This window comes from Oncorhynchus kisutch, linkage group LG18 (assembly GCF_002021735.2).
Source record: "Oncorhynchus kisutch isolate 150728-3 linkage group LG18, Okis_V2, whole genome shotgun sequence".
Taxonomy (NCBI): Eukaryota; Metazoa; Chordata; class Actinopteri; order Salmoniformes; family Salmonidae; genus Oncorhynchus; species Oncorhynchus kisutch.
The window spans coordinates 2,958,068-2,980,255 of record NC_034191.2 but is presented as its reverse complement, the minus strand read 5'-3'; the positions used below and the strand labels follow the sequence as shown (position 1 = coordinate 2,980,255).

General features: G+C 46.9%; 1 protein-coding gene across 3 annotated transcripts in view; it reads left to right on the top strand.

Moving 5' to 3' along the window:
* Nucleotides 1-22,188, top strand: part of bcl9l (bcl9 like) — an 83,319-nt gene that overhangs the window by 54,820 nt on the left and 6,311 nt on the right. For all 3 annotated transcript variants that reach the window (XM_031795371.1, XM_031795372.1, XM_031795373.1), the window contains exons 5-7: nucleotides 1,175-1,349; nucleotides 2,632-2,719; nucleotides 14,567-17,060. In XM_031795371.1, the coding sequence (XP_031651231.1) occupies nucleotides 1,175-1,349; nucleotides 2,632-2,719; nucleotides 14,567-17,060 (2,757 nt within the window). The remainder of the gene's footprint in view (nucleotides 1-1,174; nucleotides 1,350-2,631; nucleotides 2,720-14,566; nucleotides 17,061-22,188) is intronic.

Genomic DNA, 22,188 nt, shown 5'->3' with positions numbered 1-22,188 from the left:
TGGGTTAACTGGCCTAGGAACAGTGGGTTAACTGGTCTAGGAACAGTGGGTTAACTGGTCTAGGAACAGTGGGTTAACTGGTCTAGGAACAGTGGGTTAACTGGTCTAGGAACAGTGGGTTAACTGGTCTAGGAACAGTGGGTTAACTGGTCTAGGAACAGTGGGTTAACTGGTCTAGGAACAGTGGGTTAACTGGTCTAGGAACAGTGGGTTAACTGGTCTAGGAACAGTGGGTTAACTGGTCTAGGAACAGTGGGTTAACTGGTCTAGGAACAGTGGGTTAACTGGTCTAGGAACAGTGGGTTAACTGGTCTAGGAACAGTGGGTTAACTGGTCTAGGAACAGTGGGTTAACTGGTCTAGGAACAGTGGGTTAACTGGTCTAGGAACAGTGGGTTAACTGGTCTAGGAACAGTGGGTTAACTGGTCTAGGAACAGTGGGTTAACTGGTCTAGGAACAGTGGGTTAACTGGTCTAGGAACAGTGGGTTAACTGCCTGTTCAGGGGCAGAATGACAGATTTGTACCTTGTCAGCTCGGGGATTTGAACTTCAGCGCTCTAACCACTAGGCTACCCTGCCGCCCCAGATAGGGGGGAGTTGACAGAGGAGTACAGAGTGCAGTGATGTGTCCTATAAGGAGCATTGTGTCAAATATGATGGCCGAATGGTAAAGAACATTTAGCAGCTCAAGAGCACCCTTACCTGCCGATCTATAAATTATGTCTCCGTAATCTAGCATGGGTAGGATGGTCATCTGAGTCAGAGTTAGTTTGGCAGCTGGGGTGAACCAGGAGCGATTACGATAGAGGAAACCAAGTCTAGATTTAACTTTAGCCTGCAGCTTTGATATGTGCTGAGAGAAGGACAGTGTACCATCTAGCCATACTCCCAAGTACTTGTATGAGGTGACTACCTCAAGCTCTAAACCCTCAGAGGTAGTAATCACACCTGTGGGGAGAGGGTCATTCTTCTTACCAAACCACATGACCTTTGTTTTGGAGGTGTTCAGAACAAGGTTAAGGGCAGAGAAAGCTATTGACCAGGACTCAGCCTATATAGTGCCCTACTATTGACCAGGGCCCACCCTATGCCCTGCTGTATATAGTGTCCTATGGGCCATTTGGCACACACACTATAATCCTGCCTTTGCCTCTTCTCTCTCTGATGTCATCAGGGCCTCTCCAGGGTCTCTCCGGCCCATCCTCCAAAGCTGGGCCAGTGCCCCTCCCCCCTGACCCAGCTCTGACCCCTGGGATGGGGCGTGGTCTGGGACCAGGAGGTCAAAGGTCAGAGATGCCTCGCCCCGCTCAGCAGGTGGTCTATGTATTCACTACCAGCCTGGCCAACAGGTGAGACATGTACACACAATATGAACACACACATGTGCACACACACACACACCTCACGTGGTGAGATAAAAGGCTCTTCACACAAAATACTGAGCAGAAAAGTGCACGAATTGAACAAATCAATTTTTGTGGTCTGGTCTTGTCATGTTTATTTTGTACTAAATGACTAAACAGGTGAAGTAGTAACCTTAACCCAGATGGAGTAGTACCCCCAAACCCAGGTGGAGTACTACCCCCTAACCCAGGTGGCCCAGGTGGAGTAGTACCCCCTAACCCAGGGGAGTAGTACCCCCTAACCCAGGTGGAGTAGTACCCCCTAACCCAGGTGGAGTAGTACCCCTTAACCCAGGTGGAGTAGTACCCCTTAACCCAGGTGGAGTAGTACCCCCTAACCCAGGTGGAGTAGTACCCCCTAACCCAGGTGGAGTAGTACCCCCTAACCCAGGTGGAGTAGTACCCCCTAACCCAGGTGGAGTAGTACCCCCTAACCCAGGTGGAGTAGTACCCCCTAACCCAGGTGGAGTAGTACCCCCTAACCCAGGTGGAGTAGTACCCCCTAACCCAGGTGGAGTAGTACCCCCTAACCCAGGTGGAGTAGTACCCCCTAACCCAGGTGGAGTAGTACCCCCTAACCCAGGTGGAGTAGTACCCCCTAACCCAGGTTTAGTGGTAACCCAGGTAAAGTAGTACCCCTAACCCAGGTAAAGTAGTACCCCTAACCCAGGTAAAGTAGTACCCCCTAACCCAGGTAAAGTGGTAACCCAGGTAAAGTAGTACCCCCTAACCCAGGTAAGTGGTAACCAAGGTAAAGTAGTACCCCTAACCCAGGTAAGTAGTACCCCCTAACCCAGGTAAAGTAGTACCCAGGTAAAGTAGTACCCCTAACCCAGGTAAAGTAGTACCCCTAACCCAGGTAAAGTAGTACCCCTAACCCAGGTAAAGTAGTACCCCCTAACCCAGGTAAAGTAGTACCCCTAACCCAGGTAAAGTGGTAACCCAGGTAAAGTAGTACCCCCTAACCCAGGTAAAGTAGTACCCCCCTAACCCAGGTAAAGTAGTACCCCCTAACCCAGGTAAAGTAGTACCCCCTAACCCAGGTAAAGTGGTAACCCAGGTAAAGTAGTACACCCTAACCCAGGTAAAGTAGTTACCCAGGTAAAGTAGTTACCCAGGTAAAGTAGGCCCTTTTGCATTAAGCTGTTATAGAGAGAAGCATCAACAGCACTGTGGGTCTAGTAGCTACTCTAAAGCATTAACCCTGTGTTATCTGTCTGTCTCTCAGTGCTGCTGAATCAGTGATGCACGGCCACTCAGACTCTATTCTCCTGTTCCACCAGCAGAACGTCCCACGGACCAAACAACTGGAGCAGGTCAGCTACCCACACTGAAAAGATACGCAGCTACCCACACTGAAAAGATACGCAGCTACCCACACTGAAAAGATACGCAGCTTCACACACTGAAAAGATACCCACACTGAAAAGATACGCAGCTTCACACACTGAAAAGATACTCGCACTGAAAAGATACGCAGCTTCACACTGAAAAGATACGCAGCTACCCACACTGAAAAGATACGCAGCTACACACACTGAAAAGATACGCAGCTACCCACACTGAAAAGATACGCAGCTACCCACACTGAAAAGATACGCAGCTACCCACACTGAAAAGATACCCACATGGAAAAGATACGCAGCTAACCACACTGAAAAGATACTCGCACTGAAAAGATACCCACACTGAAAAGATACTCGCACTGAAAAGATACCCACACTGAAAAGATACGCAGCTACCCACACTGAAAAGATACCCACACTGAAAAGATACGCAGCTACCAACACTGAAAAGATACGCAGCTACCCACACTGAAAAGATACCCACACTGAAAGATACGCAGCTACCCACACTGAAAAGATACGCAGCTACCCACACTGAAAAGATACCCACACTGAAAAGATACCCACATGGAAAAGATACGCAGCTAACCACACTGAAAAGATACCCACACTGAAAAGATACGCAGCTTCACACACTGAAAAGATACTCGCACTGAAAAGATACCCACACTGAAAAGATACGCAGCTACCCACACTGAAAAGATACGCACCAACACACTCCGCTCTTAAGGCGTTTGCATACTTCCCATCCGATGCAGTTTGGAATCGGTTGTGCATATATTATAATTATATTTTGGGGCGTTTTGGTCTTCGGCAAGGGTTTTTCAGAGACATGCCGCAGTTCGGAAACCAAAGTCTACTCACTTTCGTCAATAATTTGGTCAACAGTAGGGATTCTTCAACGGAGAGTTTGTTGTTGTTTAGCAATAGACGACTCGCTTTCATGAAAAACAAATTGACTTCCGAAATACTGCACTAAAACATTTCAAGACGTCCAAATTACTGAAAGATATCTGACTAGTGGGTACTGATGGTACAGGGTGATAGTACAGGGTGATATCTGACTAGTGGGTATGATAGTACAGGGTGATATCTGACTAGTGGGTACTGATGGTACAGGGTGATAGTACAGGGTGATATCTGACTAGTGGGTACTGATGGTACAGGGTGATATCTGACTAGTGGGTACTGATGGTACAGGGTGATATCTGACTAGTGGGTACTGATAGTACAGGGGCATATCTGACTAGTGGGTACTGATAGTACAGGGTGATATCTGACTAGTGGGTACTGATAGTACAGGGTGATATCTGACTAGTGGGTACTGATAGTAAAGGGTGATGGTACAGGGTGATATCTGACTAGTGGGTACTGATAGTACAGGGTGATATCTGACTAGTGGGTACTGATAGTACAGGGTGATATCTGACTAGTGGGTACTGATAGTACAGGGTGATATCTGACTAGTGGGTACTGATAGTACAGGGTGATATCTGACTAGTGGGTACTGATAGTACAGGGTGATATCTGACTAGTGGGTACTGATAGTACAGGGTGATATCTGACTAATGGGTACTGATAGTACAGGGTGATATCTGACTAATGGGTACTGATAGTACAGGGTGATATCTGCCTAGTGGGTACTGATAGTACAGGGTGATTTCTGCCTAGTGGGTACTGATAGTACAGGGTGATATCTGACTAGTGGGTACTGATGGTACAGGGTGATATCTGACTAGTGGGTATGATAGTACAGGGTGATATCTGACTAGTGGGTGCTGATGGTACAGGGTGATATCTGACTAGTGGGTACTGATAGTACAGGGTGATATCTGACTAGTGGGTACTGATAGTACAGGGTGATATTGACTAGTGGGTATGATATTACAGGGTGATATCTGACTAGTGGGTACTGATAGTACAGGGTGATATCTGACTAGTGGGTACTGATAGTACAAGGGTGATATCTGACTAGTGGTACTGATGGTACAGGGTGATATCTGACTAGTGGGTACTGATAGTACAGGGTGATATCTGACTAGTGGGTACTGATAGTACAGGGTGATATCTGACTAGTGGGTACTGATAGTACAGGGTGATATCTGACTAATGGGTACTGATAGTACAGGGTGATATCTGCCTAGTGGGTACTGATAGTACAGGGTGATATCTGCCTAGTGGGTACTGATAGTACAGGGTGATATCTGACTAGTGGGTACTGATGGTACAGGGTGATATCTGACTAGTGGGTATGATAGTACAGGGTGATATCTGACTAGTGGGTGCTGATGGTACAGGGTGATATCTGACTAGTGGGTACTGATAGTACAGGGTGATATCTGACTAGTGGGTACTGATAGTACAGGGTGATATCTGACTAGTGGGTACTGATAGTACAGGGTGATATCTGACTAATGGGTACTGATAGTACAGGGTGATATCTGCCTAGTGGGTACTGATAGTACAGGGTGATATCTGCCTAGTGGGTACTGATAGTACAGGGTGATATCTGACTAGTGGGTACTGATAGTACAGGGTGATATCTGACTAGTGGGTACTGATGGTACAGGGTGATATCTGACTAGTGGGTACTGATAGTACAGGGTGATATCTGACTAGTGGGTACTGATGGTACAGGGTGATATCTGACTAGTGGGTACTGATGGTACAGGGTGATATCTGACTAGTGGGTACTGATGGTACAGGGTGATATCTGACTAGTGGGTACTGATAGTACAGGGTGATATCTGACTAGTGGGTATGATAGTACAGGGTGATATCTGACTAGTGGGTACTGATAGTACAGGGTGATATCTGACTAGTGGGTACTGATAGTACAGGGGGATATCTGACTAGTGGGTACTGATGGTACAGGGTGATATCTGACTAGTGGGTACTGATAGTACAGGGTGATATCTGACTAGTGGGTACTGATGGTACAGGGTGATATCTGACTAGTGGGTACTGATGGTACAGGGTGATATCTGACTAGTGGGTACTGATGGTACAGGGTGATATCTGACTAGTGGGTACTGATAGTACAGGGTGATATCTGACTAGTGGGTATGATAGTACAGGGTGATATCTGACTAGTGGGTACTGATAGTACAGGGTGATATCTGACTAGTGGGGTACTGATAGTACAGGGTGATATCTGACTAGTGGGTACTGATAGTACAGGGGGATATCTGACTAGTGGGTACTGATGGTACAGGGTGATATCTGACTAGTGGGTACTGATAGTACAGGGTGATATCTGACTAGTGGGTACTGATAGTACAGGGTGATATCTGACTAGTGGGTACTGATAGTACAGGGGGATATCTGACTAGTGGGTACTGATAGTACAGGGTGATATCTGACTAGTTGGTACTGATAGTACAGGGTGATATCTGACTAGTGGGTTCTGATAGTACAGGGTGATATCTGACTAGTGGGTACTGATAGTACAGGGTGATATCTGACTAGTGGGTATGATAGTACAGGGTGATATCTGACTAGTGGGTACTGATAGTACAGGGTGATATCTGACTAGTGGGTACTGATGGTACAGGGTGATATCTGACTAGTGGGTACTGATGGTACAGGGTGATATCTGACTAGTGGGTACTGATAGTACAGGGGCATATCTGACTAGTGGGTACTGATAGTACAGGGTGATATCTGACTAGTGGGTACTGATAGTACAGGGTGATATCTGACTAGTGGGTACTGATAGTACAGGGTGATATCTGACTAGTGGGTACTGATAGTACAGGGTGATGGTACAGGGTGATATCTGACTAGAGGGTACTGATAGTACAGGGTGATATCTGACTAGTGGGTACTGATGGTACAGGGTGATATCTGACTAGTGGGTATGATAGTACAGGGTGATATCTGACTATTGGGAAGTGAAAGTGTGAAGCTCCAGGTGTTTGAGGAAGTGGGAAGCTGCATCTTTATCTGTTCACATACTTGTCTTTGTTCCCATTTGTAGTAGAAACTGTGGGTACTGATAGTACAGGTAGAAACTACAGGCTGTGTTTTGCTTCAGATATGCAATGCTTTGCTTAAAGTCTCCATGAGTATACAGGTGTCGGTAACACTACCGAACAGTATAACTCTGCCGAACAGTATAACTCTGCCGAACAGTATAACTCTGCCGAACAGTATAACACTACCGAACAGTATAACACTACCGAACAGTATAACACTACCGAACAGTATAACACTACCGAACAGTATAACACTACCGAACAGTATAACACTACCGAACAGTACCGGACAGTATAACACTGCCGAACAGTATAACACTGCCGAACAGTATAACACTACCGAACAGTACCGGACAGTATAACACTACCGAACAGTATAACACTGCCGAACAGTATAACACTACCAAACAGTACCGAACAGTATAACACTACCGAACAGTATAACGCTGCGAACAGTATAACGCTGCCGAACAGTATAACGCTACCGAACAGTATAACACTACCTACACTGCCGAACAGTATAACACTGCCGAACAGTATTACACTGCCGAACAGTATAACACTACCGAACAGTATAACACTACCTAACACTACCGAACAGTATAACACTACCGAACAGTATACACTACCAACACTACCGAACAGTATAACACTACCGAACAGTATAACACTGCCGACAGTACCGAACAGTATAACACTACCTAACACTACCGAACAGTATAACACTACCGAACAGTATAACACTACCGAACAGTATAACACTACCGAACAGTATAACACTACCGAACAGTATAACACTACCGAACAGTATAACACTACCGAACAGTACCAAACAGTATAACACTACCGAACAGTATAACACTGCCGAACAGTATAACACTGCCGAACAGTATAACACTACCGAACAGTATAACACTACCGAACAGTATAACACTGCCGAACAGTACCGAACAGTATAACACTACCTAACACTACCGAACAGTATAACACTACCGAACAGTAATAACACTACCGAACAGTATAACACTACCGAACAGTATAACACTACCGAACAGTATAACACTACCGAACAGTATAACACTACCGAACAGTACCAAACATATAACACATACCGAACAGTATAACACTGCCGAACAGTATAACACTACCGAACAGTAAGACACTACCGAACAGTATAACACTGCCGAACAGTATACACTGCCAGAACAGTATAACACTGCCGAACAGTATAACACTACCGAACAGTATAACACTACCGAACAGTATAACACTACCGAACAGTACCGAACAGTATAACACTACCGAACAGTACCGAACAGTATAACACTACCGAACACTGCCGAACAGTATAACACTACCGAACAGTACCGAACAGTACAACACTGCCGAACAGTATAACACTACCGAACAGTATAACACTACCTAACACTACCGAACAGTATAACACTACCGAACAGTATAACACTACCGAACAGTATAACACTACCGAACAGTATAACACTACCGAACAGTATAACACTGCCGAACAGTATAACACTACCGACAGTAATAACACTACCGAACAGTACGCCGAACAGTATAACACTGCCGAACACTGCCGAACAGTATAACACTACCGAACAGTACCCGAACAGTACAACACTGCCGAACAGTATAACACTACCGAACAGTATAACACTACCTAACACTACCGAACAGTATAACACTACCGAACAGTATAACACTACGAACAGTATAACACTACCGAACAGTTATAACACTACCTAACACTGCCGAACAGTATAACACTGCCGACAGTATAACACTACCTAACACTGCCGAACAGTATAACACTACCGAACAGTATAACACTGCCGAACAGTATATCACTACCTAACACTGCCGAACAGTATAACACTACGAACACTATAACACTACCTAACACTGCCGAACAGTATAACACTACCGAACAGTATAACACTACCTAACACTGCCCGAACAGTATAACACTACCTAACACTACCGAACAGTATAACACTACCGAACAGTATAACACTACCGAACAGTATAACACTGCCGAACAGTATAACACTGCCGAACAGTATAACACTACCGAACAGTATAACACTACCGAACAGTATAACACTGCCGAACAGTATAACACTACCTAACACTACCGAACAGTATAACACTACCGAACAGTATAACACTACCGAACAGTATAACACTACCGAACAGTATAACACTACCGAACAGTATAACACTGCCGAACAGTACCGAACAGTATAACACTACCTAACACTACCGAACAGTATAACACTGCCGAACAGTATAACACTACCGAACAGTATAACACTACCGAACAGTATAACACTACCGAACAGTATAACACTACCGAACAGTATAACACTACCGAACAGTATAACACTACCGAACAGTACCGAACAGTATAACACTACCAACACTACCGAACATTACCGAACAGTATAACACTACCGAACAGTATAACACTACCGAACAGTATAACACTACCGAACAGTATAACACTACCGAACAGTATAACACTACCGAACAGTATAACACTACCGAACAGTATAACACTACCGAACAGTATAACACTACCGAACAGTATAACACTACCGAACAGTATAATACTACCGAACAGTATAACACTACCGAACAGCATAACACTACCGAACAGCATAACACTACCGAACAGCATAACACTGCCGAACAGTATAACACTACCGAACAGTATAACACTACCGAACAGTACCGGACAGCATAACACTACCGAACAGTATAACACTGCCGAACAGTATAACACTGCCGAACAGTATAACACTACCGAACAGTACCGGACAGTATAACACTACCGAACAGCATAACACTACCGAACAGCATAACACTGCCGAACAGTATAACACTACCGAACAGTATAACACTACCGAACAGTATAACACTACCGAACAGTATAACACTACCGAACAGTATAACACTACCGAACAGTATAACACTACCGAAACAGTTACCGAACAGTATAACACTGCCGAACAGTATAACACTACCGAACAGTATAACACTACCGAACAGTACCGAACAGTATAACACTGCCGAACAGTATAACACTACCGAACAGTATAACACTACCAAACAGTATAACACTGCCGAACAGTATAACACTGCCGAACAGTATAACACTACCGAACAGTATAACACTACCGAACAGTATAACACTACCGAACAGTACCGAACAGTATAACACTGCCGAACAGTATAACACTGCCGAACAGTATAACACTACCGAACAGTATAACACTACCGAACAGTATAACACTACCGAACAGTACCGAACAGTATAACACTGCCGAACAGTATAACACTACCGAACACTGCCGAACAGTATAACACTACCGAACAGTACCGAACAGTACAACACTGCCGAACAGTATAACACTACCGAACAGTATAACACTACCGAACAGTATAACACTACCTAACACTGCCGAACAGTATAACACTGCCGAACAGTATAACACTACCTAACACTGCCGAACAGTATAACACTACCGAACAGTATAACACTACCTAACACTGCCGAACAGTATAACACTACCGAACAGTATAACACTACCTAACACTGCCGAACAGTATAACACTACCTAACACTACCGAACAGTATAATACTACCGAACAGTATAACACTGCCGAACATATAACACTGCCGAACAGTATAACACTACCGAACAGTATAACACTACCGAACAGTATAACACTGCCGAACAGTATAACACTACCTAACACTACCGAACAGTATAACACTACCGAACAGTATAACACTACCGAACAGTATAACACTACCGAACAGTATAACACTCGACAGTACCGAACAGTAATAACACTACCTAACACTACCGAACAGTATAACACTACCGAACAGTATAACACTACCGAACAGTATAACACTACCGAACAGTATAACACTACCGAACAGTATAACAGTACCGAACAGTACCGAACAGTATAACACTACCAACACTACCGAACATTACCGAACAGTATAACACTACCGAACAGTATAACACTACCGAACAGTATAATACTACCGAACAGTATAACACTACCGAACAGCATAACACTGCCGAACAGTATAACACTACCGAACAGTATAACACTACCGAACAGTATAACACTACCGAACAGTATAACACTACCGAACAGTATAACACTACCGAACAGTATAACACTACCGAACAGCATAACACTGCCGAACAGCATAACACTGCCGAACAGTATAACACTACCGAACAGTATAACACTACCGAACAGTACCGGACAGCATAACACTACCGAACAGTATAACACTGCCGAACAGTATAACACTACCGAACAGCATAACACTGCCGAACAGTATAACACTACCGAACAGTATAACACTACCGAACAGTATAACACTACCGAACAGTATAACACTACCGAACAGTATAACACTACCGAACAGTATAACACTACCGAAACAGTATAACACTGCCGAACAGTATAACACTACCGAACAGTATAACACTACCGAACAGTATAACAGTACCGAACAGTATAACACTACCGAACAGTATAACACTACCGAACAGTATAACACTACCGAACAGTACCGAACAGTATAACACTACCGAACAGTATAACACTACCGAACACTACCGAACAGTATAACACTACCGAACAGTATAACACTACCGGACAGTATAACACTACCGAACAGTATAACACTACCGAACAGTACCGAACAGTATAACACTACCGAACAGTAACCGTACAGTATAACACTACCGAACAGTATACCTACCGACAGTACCGAACATATAACACTACCGGACAGTATAACACTACCGAACAGGACCGAGCAGTATAACACTACCGGACAGTATAAACACTTACCGAACAGATAACACTAAGACAGTACGAACAGTAGACACTACCGAACAGTACCGGACAGGATACACTACCGAACAGTATAACACTACACCGAACACACGATATAACACTACCGAACCGTATAACACTTACCGAACAGTACCAAACAGGTATAACACTACCTACACAGTACGGACAGGTATAACACTACCGAACAGTATAACACTACCGACCAGTATACCACTACCGAACAGTACCAAACAGTATAACACTACCGAACAGTATAACACTACCGAACAGTATAACAGTACCAAACAGTATAACACACCGAACAGTATAACACTACCGAACAGTATAACACTACCGAACAGTATAACACTACCGAACAGTATAACACTGCCGAACAGTATAACACTACCGAACAGTATAATACTACCAAACAGTATAACACTACCGAACAGTATAACACTACCGCAACAGTATACACATACCGAACAGTATAATACCTACCAACAGACACTTCCGAACAGTATAACACTACCGAACAGTATAATACTACCAAACAGTATAACACTACCGAACAGTATAACACTGCCGAACAGTATAACACTGCCGAACAGTATAACACTACCGAACAGTATAACAGTACCAAACAGTATAACACTACCGAACAGTATAACACTACCGAACAGTATAATACTACCAAACAGTATAACACTACCCGAACAGTATAACACTGCCGAACAGTATAACACTACCGAACAGTATAACACTACCGAACAGTATAACACTACCGAACAGTATAACACTACCGAACAGTAAACACTACCAAACAGTATAACACTACCGAACAGTATAACACTACCGAACAGTATAACACTACCGAACAGTATAACACTACCGAACAGTATAACACTACCGAACAGTATAACACTACCGAACAGTATAACACTACCGAACAGTATAACACTACCGAACAGTATAACAGTACCAAACAGTATAACACTACCGAACAGTACCGAACAGTATAACACTACCGAACAGTACCAAACAGTATAACACTACCGAACAGTATAACACTGCCGAACAGTATAACACTACCTAACACTACCGAACAGTATAACACTACCGAACAGTATAACACTACCGAACAGTATAACACTGCCGAACAGTATAACACTGCCGAACAGTATAACACTACCTAACACTACCGAACAGTATAACACTACCTAACACTACCGAACAGTATAACACTACCGAACAGTATAACACTGCCGAACAGTATAACACTACCTAACACTACCGAACAGTATAACACTACCGAACAGTATAACACTACCGAACAGTATAACACTGCCGAACAGTATAACACTACCTAACACTACCGAACAGTATAACACTACCGAACAGTATAACACTACCGAACAGTACCGAACAGTATAACACTACCGAACAGTATAACACTGCCGAACAGTATAACACTACCTAACACTACCGAACAGTATAACACTACCGAACAGTATAACACTACCGAACAGTACCGAACAGTATAACACTGCCGAACAGTATAACACTACCGAACAGTATAACACTACCGAACAGTATAACACTACCGAACAGTATAACAGTACCAAACAGTATAACACTACCGAACAGTACCGAACAGTATAACACTACCGAACAGTACCAAACAGTATAACACTACCGAACAGTATAACACTGCCGAACAGTATAACACTACCTAACACTACCGAACAGTATAACACTACCGAACAGTATAACACTACCGAACAGTACCGAACAGTATAACACTACCGAACAGTATAACACTACCGAACAGTACCGAACAGTATAACACTGCCGAACAGTATAACACTACCTAACACTACCGAACAGTATAACACTACCGAACAGTATAACACTACCGAACAGTACCGAACAGTATAACACTACCGAACAGTATAACACTGCCGAACAGTATAACACTACCTAACAGTATAACACTACCTAACAGTATAACACTACCAAACAGTATAACACTACCAAACAGTATAACACTACCGAACAGTATAACAGTACCGAACAGTATAACACTGCCGAACAGTATAACACTACCTAACAGTATAACACTACCTAACAGTATAACACTACCGAACAGTATAACACTACCGAACAGTATAACAGTACCAAACAGTATAACACTACCGAACAGTATAACACTACCGAACAGTACCGAACAGTATAACACTACCGAACAGTATAACACTACCGGACAGTATAACACTACCGGACAGTATAACACTACCGAACAGTATAACATTACCTAACAGTATAACACTACCAAACAGTATAACACTACCGAACAGTATAACAGTACCGAACAGTATAACACTGCCGAACAGTATAACACTACCTAACAGTATAACACTACCTAACAGTATAACACTACCGAACAGTATAACACTACCGAACAGTATAACAGTACCAAACAGTATAACACTACCGAACAGTATAACACTACCGAACAGTACCGAACAGTATAACACTACCGAACAGTATAACACTACCGGACAGTATAACACTACCGGACAGTATAACACTACCGAACAGTATAACATTACCGAACAGTATAACACTACCGAACAGTATAACACTACCGAACAGTATAACACTACCGAACAGTATAACACTACCGAACAGTATAACACTACCGAACAGTATAACACTACCGAACAGTATAACACTACCGAACAGTATAACACTACCGAACAGTATAATGCTTTAACACTTGTTATAAGCATTTCTGAACCTTTAAAATGTATTATGAGAAGGGTTTATTAACAACCTGTAATAGTTATCTGATATGTCTCCCCTCCCCCGGTCTTTCTCTCCCCTGTCTTTCTCTCCCCTCCCCCCTGCCTCTCCCCTCCCCCCTGCCTCTCCTCTCCCACAGTGTGCCCCATCAGGGAAACATCCCAGTCTGTCAGGGCAGCTGAGCTCCAGCAGCACCCCTCCCATGGGCACCCCCAAGTCTCAGAGCGGCACCCCCAGACCGGCCTCTGTAGTAGGGAGCCACCTTCAGGCTGCGGGAAGCAGGACACCATCTTCCACGGGACACCCCGACTCTGAGCCCCCCCATAGCAGACCGGGGGGTCTTGGAGCCTCCAATAACATTAGCAGTACTCCCTCCCACCAGCCAGGGAACGCTGTTGCACCTATACCTTCTGGCCCAGGCCCCGGGGGTGGAGGTCGTGGAGGGGAGGGGAAAGGGGTGCTGCCTCACCCCAGCGCGGGGGTGTCTCCATCGGGTAGCCCCTCGGTGCTCTCAGCCCACCTGCAGGTCGACGTGGGGGCGAGGGGCGGGGGTGGTCCGGGGGGTAATGGAGGAGACGGGGGTCTGTCTAAAGAACAGCTGGAACACAGAGAGAGGTCTCTACAGACCCTCAGGGACATCGAGAGGCTTTTGCTCCGCTCCGGGACAGCAGGGGGCGCCGGAGAGCCACCAGGCCCCAACAACAACCCCAACAATGTAAACAACATTAACACAGAAGGTAGTGGCGGCGGTCCGCAGGAGGACGCGGAGAATAGCGGTAATAATAACAACGATGCTAACAACATGTTGCTTCCCCCTATGGGCAAGATGAAGAAGTACGAGGAGCCTCTCAGGTCTATCATCTCCCAGGCGCAGCATCTGGGGGGGGCAGGGGGGATGGACGGCTCTCCCATGGGGGGTCCCCACCACCCCGACCGCCACCTCCACTCCCCCGGGGGCCTGGACATGGGGACCCTCTTGGGTCCTGACGGACTGACCCCAGAGCAGGTGGCCTGGAGGCAGCTGCAGGAGGATTATTACCAGGAGAAGAGAAGGCAGGAGGAGCTTCAGCCTAACCCTCACACACACCCACAGCACTTCAGATTGATGCAGGAGATGGGTGCCCCGGTTATGATGAGGGGGCCCCCTCCGCCATACCACAGCAAGTCTGGGGAGCAGCAGTGGGGGCCCGGGGGGCCCATGATGGGTCCGGGAGGGATGGGACCGGGAGGGATGGGGCCCGGTAACCCTCGGATGATAGACATGCACCAGGAGGGACCCCGGGGGCCACGGTTCCTGGGCCAGATGCAGAGGGTTCCCCCTGGGGGGGGGGGGTTCCCAAGCAGTCCTGGAGGGGTGTTATCCATCGAGGGTCTCAGCCCCCAGCGGGCAGCCAGGCCAGGCATGTGGATAGAGGACCTGCCCCCCAACATGATGGGTGGTGGCAGGGGGCCATTCTACCATGGGGGGCCAGGTGGGGGACCCCCCCAACACATGCAGGGTGACCCTGAGCGCATGCTGACCCGGGAAGATATGTTCCGCATCATGGAGAAGAGGCAGCTACAGGGGCTCCACCACCTGGAGCTGGAGAGGATAGTCCAACAACAGGGTATGGGGGGCCCCAGGATGATGGAGGGGCCAGGGGGGTTCCCCAACCAGGGGATGGGCAGAGGGCCAGGATCAAGGGGGGACCCCATGGACTTCCCAGGATCCAGGGAGATGATGGGGTCCCCGGGCGGTGGTGTAGGAGGAGGGGGACCCCAGATGAGAGATCTGGTAGACTCCTCTCTCGGCCCCGGGGGGATGAACATGAACGCTAACATGATGAACCAGCAGCAGCAGATGATGCTGCAGAAGCTGAGAGGAGGAGGAAGAGGAGGAGGAGGAGGGCCACTAGAGGGTCCTTTAAGGGACTTGCTGAGCCAAGAGGACATCGCTCGGATCCGGGCCGCCCAGAATGATGCAGGACATGGAGGGAGTAAAGTGATGCTCCAGGGACCAGACGGCCCGCTCCACTTCCCCAGCCAGGGGCCCTTCCCTGGGGGACCGGGAGGAGGCGATGGGGGTTACCTCCAAGGGCCCGGGACTAACATGTTCGGCTTGCCTGACCAGCATGGTGGGGGGCCTCACATGGGGGGTACGTCTCGCCTCAGCCACATGCCCATGGGTGGTGGTGGTGGGGGACCCCGGGGCGCAGACCTCGGCCCCCACCACCCTTCGGACCTGTCCATCAACGTGAACCCCGGTATGGTCTCCCCGGCGATGCCCCCTCCCCCTCACCAGCTCAAGTCTCCATCCCTTAACCAGGAGCCATCGCCTCTCATGAACTCCCCCGCCGCGGGACTTAAGTCCCCCTCTCAGTTATCCTCAACTGGGGGTCCTCAGAGCCAGCAACACCCTCTACCCCCTGCCTCTGGGGCCGGGACCCCCTCCTCTTCCTCCATGAAGTCTCCCCAGGTGATGGGCCCCTCCCTGGGTATGCGCTCCCCCTCAGACTCCCCTGGACGTCTGAAGTCTCCAGCCATGGTGTCGTCTCCAGGGTGGACATCCTCTCCGAAGACCGCTCTACCCAGCCCTGGGGGACTTAGCAGTGGGAAGGGGCTGGGGAACGGAGGCAGCAGCTCCACAGAGACTGGTAAGAACTAGACACAGGATATGTCCCAGATGGCACCCTGATAAGAACTATCACTAAATTGTACTATAGCCTGTTTTGAATCACTCCTTCAGATCAGGGGCCTGAAGAAAGTTTTTTACATTTAACTAGTCAGTTAAATTTAACTAGTCACAAATTCTGATGCTTAACTGCCTTGTTCAGGGGGCAAAATGGCAGATTATTACCTTGTCAGCTCGGGGTTTCGATCTAGCAACCTTTTGGTTACTGGCCCAATGCTCTAACCACTAGGCTACCTGCCTCTAACCACTAGGCTACCTGCCTCTAACCACTAGGCTACCTGCCTCTAACCACTAGGCTACCTGCCTCTAACCACTAGGCTTCCTGCCTCTAACCACTAGGCTTCCTGCCTCTAACCACTAGGCTACCTGCCTCTAACCACTAGGCTACCTGCCTCTAACCACTAGGCTACCTGCCTCTAACCACTAGGCTACCTGCCTCTAACCACTAGGCTACCTGCCTCTAACCACTAGGCTACCTGCCTCTAACCACTAGGCTACCTGCCTCTAACCACTAGGCTACCTGCCTCTAACCACTAGGCTACCTGCCTCTAACCACTAGGCTACCTGCCTCTAACCACTAGGCTACCTGCCTCTAACCACTAGGCTACCTGCCTCTAACCACTAGGCTACCTGCTCTAACCACTAGGCTACCTGCCTCTAACCACTAGGCTACCTGCCTCTAACCACTAGGCTTCCTGCCTCTAACCACCAGGCTACCTGCCTCTAACCACTAGGCTACCTGCCTCTAACCACTAGGCTACCTGCCTCTAACCACTAGGCTACCTGCCTCTAACCACTAGGCTTCCTGCCTCTAACCACTAGGCTACCTGCCTCTAACCACTAGGCTACCTGCTCTAACCACTAGGCTACCTGCCTCTAACCACTAGGCTACCTGCCTCTAACCACTAGGCTACCTGCCTCTAACCACTAGGCTACCTGCCTCTAACCACTAGGCTACCTGCCTCTAACCACTAGGCTACCTGCCTCTAACCACTAGGCTTCCTGCCTCTAACCACTAGGCTTCCTGCCTCTAACCACTAGGCTACCTGCCTCTAACCACTAGGCTACCTGCCTCTAACCACTAGGCTACCTGCCTCTAACCACTAGGCTACCTGCCTCTAACCACTAGGCTACCTGCCTCTAACCACTAGGCTACCTGCTCTAACCACTAGGCTACCTGCTCTAACCACTAGGCTACCTACCTCTAACCACTAGGCTTCCTGCCTCTAACCACTAGGCTACCTGCCTCTAACCACTAGGCTACCTGCCTCTAACCACTAGGCTACCTGCCTCTAACCACTAGGCTACCTGCCTCTAACCACTAGGCTACCTGCTCTAACCACTAGGCTACCTACCTCTAACCACTAGGCTTCCTGCCTCTAACCACTAGGCTTCCTGCCTCTAACCACTAGGCTTCCTGCCTCTAACCACCAGGCTACCTGCCTCTAACCACTAGGCTTCCTGCCTCTAACCACCAGGCTACCTGCCTCTAACCACTAGGCTTCCTGCCTCTAACCACTAGGCTTCCTGCCTCTAACCACTAGGCTTCCTGCCTCTAACCACCAGGCTACCTGCCTCTAACCACTAGGCTTCCTGCCTCTAACCACCAGGCTACCTGCCTCTAACCACTAGGCTACCTGCCTCTAACCACTAGGCTTCCTGCCTCTAACCACCAGGCAGTGATTTGTAGATGGGTAACAATAACAAATCAGACATTAAATATGTCTTTAAACATGATCAAGTTATGAATGTATATACACTACATTGCCAAAAGTATGTGGACACGTGCTTGTCGAACATCTCATTCCAAAATCATGGGCATTAATATGGAGTTGGTCCCCGCTTTGCTGCTATAACAGCCTCCACTCTTCTGGGAAGGCTTTCCACTAGATGTTGGAACATTGCTGCTATAACAGCCTCCACTCTTCTGGGAAGGCTTTCCACTAGATGTTGGAACATTGCTGCTATAACAGCCTCCACTCTTCTGGGAAGGCTTTCCACTAGATGTTGGAACATTGCTGCTATAACAGCCTCCACTCTTCTGGGAAGGCTTTCCACTAGATGTTGGAACATTGCTGCTATAACAGCCTCCACTCTTCTGGGAAGGCTTTCCACTAGATGTTGGAACATTGCTGCTATAACAGCCTCCACTCTTCTGGGAAGGCTTTCCACTAGATGTAGGAACATTACTGCTATAATAGCCTCCACTCTTCTGGGAAGGCTTTCCACTAGATGTTGGAACATTGCTGCTATAACAGCCTCCACTCTTCTGGGAAGGCTTTCCACTAGATGTTGGAACATTGCTGCTATAACAGCCTCCACTCTTCTGGGAAGGCTTTCCACTAGATGTTGGAACATTGCTGCTATAACAGCCTCCACTCTTCTGGGAAGGCTTTCCACTAGATGTAGGAACATTGCTGCTATAACAGCCTCCACTCTTCTGGGAAGGCTTTCCACTAGATGTAGGAACATTGCTGCTATAACAGCCTCCACTCTTCTGGGAAGGCTTTCCACTAGATGTTGGAACATTGCTGCTATAACAGCCTCCACTCTTCTGGGAAGGCTTTCCACTAGATGTAGGAACATTGCTGCTATAACAGCCTCCACTCTTCTGGGAAGGCTTTCCACTAGATGTTGGAACATTGCTGCTATAACAGCCTCCACTCTTCTGGGAAGGCTTTCCACTAGATGTAGGAACATTACTGCTATAATAGCCTCCACTCTTCTGGGAAGGCTTTCCACTAGATGTTGGAACATTGCTGCTATAACAGCCTCCACTCTTCTGGGAAGGCTTTCCACTAGATGTTGGAACATTGCTGCTATAACAGCCTCCACTCTTCTGGGAAGGCTTTCCACTAGATGTTGGAACATTGCTGCTATAACAGCCTCCACTCTTCTGGGAAGGCTTTCTACTAGATGTTGGAACATTGCTGCTATACCAGCCTCCACTCTTCTGGGAAGGCTTTCCACTAGATGTTGGTACATTGCTGCTATAACAGCCTCCACTCTTCTGGGAAGGCTTTCCACTAGATGTTGGAACATTGCTGCTATAACAGCCTCCACTCTTCTGGGAAGGCTTTCCACTAGATGTTGGAACATTGCTGCTATAACAGCCTCCACTCTTCTGGGAAGGCTTTCCACTAGATGTTGGAAAATTACTGAGGATAATAGCAGACCATATTGCTACTCCTATTTGCCACATCTTGTAAGCCTGCTAGAGAGTGTGTGCCCTCAGGCCTGCAGGGAAGCTAAAGTCATTCCACTACCCAAGAATAGTAAAGCCCCCTTTACTGGCTCAAATAGCCAACCACTCAGCCTGTTACCAACCCTAATTAAACTTCTGGAAAAAATGGTGTTTGACCAGATACAATGCTACTTTACAGTAAACAAATTGACAACGTCATTTCAGCATGCTTATAGGGAAGGACACTCAACAAGCACAACACTTACACAAATGACTGATTGTCTGAAAGAAATGACTCAACACTATATATATCAGTTACTACAGAGACTGAAATCACTGCAACACTGAACAGAGAGCTGCAGTTAGTTTCAGAGTGGGTGGCAAGGAATAAATTAGTCCTAAATATTTCTAAAACTAAAAGCATTGTATTTGGGACAAATCATTCACTAAATCTCAACTAAATCTTGTCATAAATAACATTGAAATTGAGCAAGTAGAGATTGGATGGAGTAACCCTGGGTGGAGTAACCCTGGGTGGAGTAACCCTGGGTGGAGTAACCCTGGGTGGAGTAACCCTGGGTGGAGTAACCCTGGGTGGAGTAACCCTGGATGGAGTAACCCTGGATGGAGTAACCCTGGGTGGAGTAACCCTGGGTGGAGTAACCCTGGGTGGAGTAACCCTGGGTGGAGTAACCCTGGGTGGAGTAACCCTGGGTGGAGTAACCCTGGATTGTAAACGGTCCTGGTCAAAACATATTGATACAACAGTAGCTAAGATGGGGAGAAGTCTGTCCATGATAAAGCACTGCTCTGCCTCCTTAACAGCACTATCAACAAGGCAGGACCCACAGGCCCTAGTTTCTACCTTCCTAACAACATTATGAACAAGGCAGGTCCTAGAGGCCCTAGTTTCTACCTTCTTAACAACACTATCAACAAGGCAGGTCCTACAGGCCCTAGTTTCTACCTTCTTAACAACACTATCAACAAGGCAGGTCCTACAGGCCCTAGTTTCTACCTTCTTAACAACATTATCAACAAGGCAGGTCCTAGAGGCCCTAGTTTCTACCTTCTTAACAACACTATCAACAAGACAGGTCCTACAGGCCCTAGTTTCTACCTTCTTAACAACACTATCAACAAGGCAGGTCCTATTTTCTACCTTCTTAGCAACACTATCAACCAGGCAGGCCCTAGTTTCTACCTTCTTAACAACACTATCAACAAGGCAGGTCCTACAGGCCCTAGTTTCTACCTTCTTAACAACACTATCAACAAGGCAGGTCCTATTTTCTACCTTCTTAACAACACTATCAACAAGGCATGTCCTACAGGCCCTAGTTTCTACCTTCTTAATAACACTATCAACAAGGCAGGTCCTACAGGCCCTAGTTTTGTCCCACCTGGACTACTGTTCAGTCATGTGGTCAGGTGCCACAAAAAATAACAGGAAAATTACATTTGGCTCAGACCAGGGCAGCACGGCTGTCTCGGACCAGGGCAGCACGGCTGGCCCTCTAATGTACACAGAGAGCTAACATGAATAATATGCATGTCAATCCCTCCTGGTTCAAAGTAGAGGAGAGATTGACTTTATTTATGAGAGGTGTTGGTTGAATTCCCCGAGCTGTCTGTTTAAACTACTAACACACAGCTCAGACACCCATACATACCCCACAAGACATGCCACCAGAGGTCTGTTTAAACTACTAGCACACAGCTCAGACACCCATATATACCCTACAAGACATGTCACCAGAGGTCTCTTCACAGTCCCCAAGTCCAGAACAGACTATGGGAGGAGCACAGTACTACATAGAGCCATGACTACATGAAACTCTATTCCACAGTACTACATAGAGCCATGACTACATGAAACTCTATTCCACAGTACTACACAGAGCCA